This window comes from Hevea brasiliensis, chromosome 3 (assembly GCF_030052815.1).
Source record: "Hevea brasiliensis isolate MT/VB/25A 57/8 chromosome 3, ASM3005281v1, whole genome shotgun sequence".
Lineage (NCBI taxonomy): Eukaryota > Viridiplantae > Streptophyta > Magnoliopsida > Malpighiales > Euphorbiaceae > Hevea > Hevea brasiliensis.
In genome coordinates this window covers 3,237,004-3,242,811 of record NC_079495.1, presented here as the reverse complement: position 1 = coordinate 3,242,811, position 5,808 = coordinate 3,237,004, and the positions used below count along the sequence as shown (strand labels likewise).

At 37.2% G+C, this 5,808-nt stretch overlaps 1 protein-coding gene across 1 annotated transcript; it reads right to left on the bottom strand.

Annotated features, from left to right (window-relative positions):
• Positions 1-2,603: 2,603 nt before the first annotated feature.
• Positions 2,604-5,600, bottom strand: LOC110663716 (fructose-bisphosphate aldolase 6, cytosolic). The gene is made up of 3 exons (XM_021823120.2): positions 5,285-5,600; positions 4,140-4,367; positions 2,604-3,656 (listed from the first exon to the last, which is right to left on the bottom strand). The coding sequence occupies exons 1-3, from the start codon at positions 5,310-5,312 to the stop codon at positions 2,836-2,838; spliced, it is 1,077 nt and encodes a 358-aa protein (XP_021678812.2). The 5' UTR covers positions 5,313-5,600; the 3' UTR covers positions 2,604-2,835.
• Positions 5,601-5,808: the final 208 nt, after the last annotated feature.

Here is a 5,808-nt window from a genome sequence, read left to right as displayed (position 1 = left end):
TTTCCTTGTGCATGCAAATTCAATATTCTGGTACTTCATCTGCGACCAGCTACTGCCCCAATTCATTCATATATTTTCAATGGTACTTACAAATAGAGAATTTGCCAATCTCAGAGAAGTTCTAATGAAAAGCAAACTTAGGATTTCATTTCAAGAACAGAAGCCAACAACTACTAAGCTATGACCAAATATAAATTGTCGTTTTGCAAAGAATATAGTATCGGCTTTTTAGTAATGTGATAATGGCAATGAAATTGTGCGCATGCGTCCAAAAATATTTGAGTTTAAGCCTCTCCGTGACATGAATATTCTCTATTAATTCCCCATTAGGATTGCTAATAGGATATTTCGGCCAACATAAAAAGTAATTTTGTTACTCTTTGGACATGAACAGTATATATAGTAATAATTAAATGCATTGATCCTGATGACCACCAACCACAAATCACAACACCAGCAAACAGAATTGTTCTCCAAGCTGAAAGAAGCAAGTTTGAAAATAAATATGCTTCATTGATGTTGAAAAGGGTTACAGTGAGAGAGAGAGAATTTGATTTGCTTGAATGCTTTACAGGGACAATTTGGTTGTGGAAAGCATGGTCATCCTTACTGTAACCCTTTTCAACATCAATGAAGCATTCAAGCAAATTAAATTCTGTCGGCCCAAAAATAATGAAATTGTGAATTGTAACTAATACTTCAAGGATGAATTATTATACCCTAAGCTACATTAGCAAGTCATTTGGTATATGAACCTAGATTGAATTCATCAATCATCTTGATACAACCCGAGCTAGCTTCAAGTAGCTAGTTTTGTTAACTCATGGAAATTAAAAAAATGCATGAAAGCAACATTAAAGTTTACATCCAACGCTATTGCCATTCGAAGCACAACCAAAACAGATACAGTTCAAACAAATGGGTGCAAGAACAGGCTGAACTTTCTTGGCCAGAATAGACAAAGGAAAAGAAAAATATTGATAAGTCCAGGCTGATGAGGAACCTTGCTATTCAATAACAAACATGATGGTACCATACATACACAAATCACAAGCAGATCATCCACAACTGCAAGAAACTGTGTAGTAGTGTCATATGTTAGTCACAGATAAAGGATCCTATTCCGTACTCAGGAAAGAGTAAAGAAGCTTCCCTTCAGGAGAGGCCAAAGAAATGGGAGACATTATAGTCACTATCACCAGCAAAAGTACCAATAGTCTCTTCTATTACTCAGATTTCTTTCTTTTCTCTCTTTTCTTCTTCTTTCCCTCTATACATCTTGAAGCCAGCTACTTGCTTGTCTGTCCCAATGGCTAGCGTCAGTTTCAGTCATTGGTACAGTTATTTAAAGGAAAGGACGTTACATAACAATTATAGGAAAGAATCGAAATTCTAAAGCATACCCAGCTTTTAGGTTTTGGTGAAAGTAAGTGGTGGTGGTGGTGATGGTGGAGGAGGAGGAGCAGCGGTGGTGGATAGTGTCATTTAGATTTTTGATGGGACAAGTTACTGAGCTTTTAAGCAAAAGAAATTAAACTACCATGTGTTGTTGCTCCCCCAACTTGCCCATAATTGGCAGGTCCAGCTTTCTATCCTTTTTAACCATTTTTGACCCAGAAATAGCTAACTGCAAACATCAATAGCGTAACCTTTTAATAAATTTTGATTCTATTTTTCCAGCAATGCAGATTCATCTTCAGTTAATGAGATTGGCCCATAAACAAGTCCAGTTATTGTTCTTGCGAAGGTCGCAACGTTCGAGGCCTGCATGGGTCGATCATTGATTTATCTTTTCAATGGTCATTTTTCTTATTCAGGTGGGACTACAAATTCATTGGGGTTCTTGCATAGCCAAATTTTGTTTACGCAATGGCTAACTATCGAGTTATCCTACAGTAAAAAGGCCTGGGCCTGGGCCTGGAAAATGGTTTAAAGAATGCAACCCACAACATGCTAGCGTATAAAATGTTATTATTATTATTCTACAGTTTTTAATAATAATAATAATAATAATAATAATAATAATAATATTATTATTATTATTATTATTATTATTATTATTATAAAATGGTAAAATTCAAAGAAAATAATTTCTTTAAATTCTAGAAAGCAACTTGCTCCATCAATCCAAAAATAATTTCTCACCCTTGTAAGAAAAACACCGAGAGACATCTAACTGATACACAGAAAAGGAAAAATCATTCTATGATCCAGAGACCATAAACCAAATTAACCAAAGAAGAGGACAAGAAGAGCCATCAATCGAAAGAATAACGTTCTGCAAGAAGTAATTTAAGCTTTGTATTTAAATTTTAAACTTCGAGGCTTCAACATTTATATATTAATACCATCATTTATTTTTAGCTTTCACCCTTCACATTGTTGCCGACTAGATTATCAACACAAAAACAAACAAAAATGCACCTAATAGAAAAGCAGCAAACCCCCTGTGAGCAATGCCCAGTTCGCGTGTCTTGCACTTCTATATTTTGGCTCGCTTAAAAAGGCTCTGATTCTCAGAACGTATTTCGTCCCTCGTCCGTGTGGCCAGCTAACAAAGCTAAGAGCACAAAGCATGCCATACGCGATTCACAAAGAAAAGATGACAAATCATTCAAATTTCATTAAAATTGTTGGAAACAAAAACATAAACAGTTCTCCGCCGAAACTGTCCAAAACCATTCAAATTCAACACACCAATACTCCTTCAGCTTTTTATTATGCTACTTCAATTTTGGGCCGAGAGGGAAACAATAGAAAAAACCCTACAATTACTATTGCATGAGACAAGAAAGCCTATTACTCTGCACAACTTTCAAACACACTTGAAACCTCTTAGTATTTGTAGTCCTTAACATGGAGGCTCTCTGCAGCACCCTCACCAAGAGTGGCATCGCCCTTGTAAGTTCCAAGAGTTGCCTCTGAGTTGGCCTTGCACCTGACGAGGAATGCATCCTGAGCCTTCTTTACATTCTCCTCCTTGCCAGCCCAAGCCTTGAGTGTACTCTGCTGAAGAGCACGTCCAAAGGAGAAGGATAACGACCATGGCTTCTTGGTCTTGAGCCTGTTCATGGCATTGAGGTTGAGGGTAGCTTCCTCCTCACTCTGGCCACCAGACAAGAACACAATAGCAGGAACAGCAGCAGGCACAGTGCGTTGGAGGGCACGGACTGTGTACTCAGCAATGACCTCAGGTGCGACCTTTTTGGATTCTGATCCGGGGGTCACCATGTTGGGCTTCAAAAGAGTTCCCTCAAGCAAGACATGGTGGTCATTGAGAGCTTTGTAGCATGCAGCAAGAACACGTTCAGTAACCTCAGCACACTTGTTAATGTCATGAGGCCCATCAACCAAGATCTCAGGCTCCACAATAGGGACCAAGCCATTCTCCTGGCAGATGATGGCATATCTGGCCAATCCATTTGCATTCTCGTTGATGGCAAGCTGAGATGGCTCATTGGGGCCAATCTTGAGCACAGCACGCCATTTGGCAAAACGTGCGCCAGCTTCATAATATTTCTGGCAACGCTGGCCAAGGCCATCAAGACCCTGGGTTGTAGTCTCACCATTGGTACCAGCAAGCTCAACAGTACCCTTGTCGACCTTAATACCAGGGAGGACACCACCCTCCTTCAAGATGTCAACAAAAGGCTTGCCTAAACAAAATAACATTCAAATCAGATAGGAATTCAAGGGAAAAAGTCATCAACAGAACATTGCATCCAGGGGGAAAAAAAACAACTGCATTGATGAGAAATTACTTTTAGGGCAATAATACTTCCTCAGTACCACAAAAATAGACTATAGTCTATTTTCACATAGATTACGAAAATGTAGTTAATATACTTAAAGCAATAATTTGTTTTGAATTTTCCTAATATACCCTCTGACTCATTATTTCTTAAAATTAAATAATTTATATTACTAAGTTATTCTTGGAAATAATAAATTTTACTTTTTCAATCATATTAAATAGGATTATATTAGTAAACTAATAAATAAATAATTTCAAAAAGAAAAGTATCTGGTTTAATTTGGGAGAAGGAAACTAAGCCTATCTTTCATAGACGGAGCAAATAATAATCCTCCGGCATAGAAATATAATCAAAACCTCCCCAAAAATTCATTCAGAACGATACCTGAATTAGACTTCTGGTACAGGGTTTCCTCAAAAAGAATCACACCGCTAAGGTATTGGAGGCCACCAGGGGTTGTGAAGAGGAGCTCCCGAAGAGCCCTTCTGTTGTCCTCAACATTCTCAACATTGATGCTTGCTAGACGCTTGCCAATGGTGCCAGTAGACTCATCAGCAGCAAGAATACCCTTTCCAGGGGTGCCAATGTAAGCAGCATTGGCAATGAGCTCATCTGCAATGAGTGAGAAAAATCTTATTAGATGTTATGTTAGATGCATATGGGAGAAATGGAATTTGATAAACAATTAGATAACCATCAAGATCTAGAAATTTCAGCAAATTCATCCAATTAGAAGACCCTCAAACTCACAGATATAATCCAAAAACCAATCAAAGCACCAAACTAAGCGTTGCAGACTAATAACAGACCAACAGTAACGCTCGTTTAAAATCATTTATCAGAAGATAAACACTCCCATGCATGCACAATTAGAATGACAGTCATTTCATTCCATTCCATATAAATATACACAAAAATTATCAAGATTTAGAAATAAACAAATCCAATTAAATCAGTAATGATATACTATAATTTCCTTTGTTCATATAACTTAGTGATTCAGCAATAGCTAAACACACTCAACCCAAAGAATAAAATCCATCAAATCCCAAACCTTTCCTACACAAAATTGATCAGAAATTTGCACACCACAGTGAGATGATCAATCAAAACTGTGGCTGGGAGTCTGAGATCGTTTCGCTCTACAAACTACTGATCTTCGTACAGTGAACTATATTAAAAAGGATTCAATAGTCCAGATCAAATAGCACTCATTAAAGAAATTACAGAGAACAAACAGATCTGATCCATGCCATAACATTCTTGTTCTAAACTTACAAACTCAAGTAAATCAGATTCCAATGAAAACACAGAAAAAAGTTCAGCATCGCTAATTCAACAATAGATCTAACAAATAATCTGAAAATGAAAAGAATCAAATAAAAGAAATCTAAGATTTAATCAACTTAAAATAATGAACAAAACAACAGTAAGTGAAGACAAGATCTGACAAGAAAATAGCCAAAAAAAAACTCCAGATTCTTCCAAACAAGCTAAAAGCGGAGAGGAGAAGAAGAAGAAGAAGCTACCGGTGTATTTGCCCTTGAAGCAAGACATAGTTGAATTTTGAAATTTGAATAGCAGAAACAGAGAGACTTCTATAGAGGGTTTGAGAGAGATGAGAAAGCAAGCGGAGTTGGGGGTTTTTATTTGAGAAGGAGGGTTGGGGTTAGTTAAAAAAAAGCAAGAAAGGCAACTAAGGCTTGGCTTTTTTTGCACTTAACGGTGTACCGCCGTTGTACTTCACCTTCCACTTTTGCGGTTTTCTCCTCTTTTACTCTTTTGCCCTTTCGCCTCTCGTCGACCCATAGTTTACTTCCAATATTTTTTTTAATTTACATAATTTTTACATAAATCAGAAACTGAGAACAAATCCAGGAAATGGGTCAACAAAAGTTCAGATAATTGAGTAAAAATAGTCAATTTATAGTCCTTAGGATAAGAAAAATTAACGGAAAGTCCTTTTATGGGCCTGAGGGAGCCAGACTTTGGGCTGAAGCCTTGGAATTAACGGAAGGATAAAAATGGAAAATCAGTGTCTTTCAAAACCACG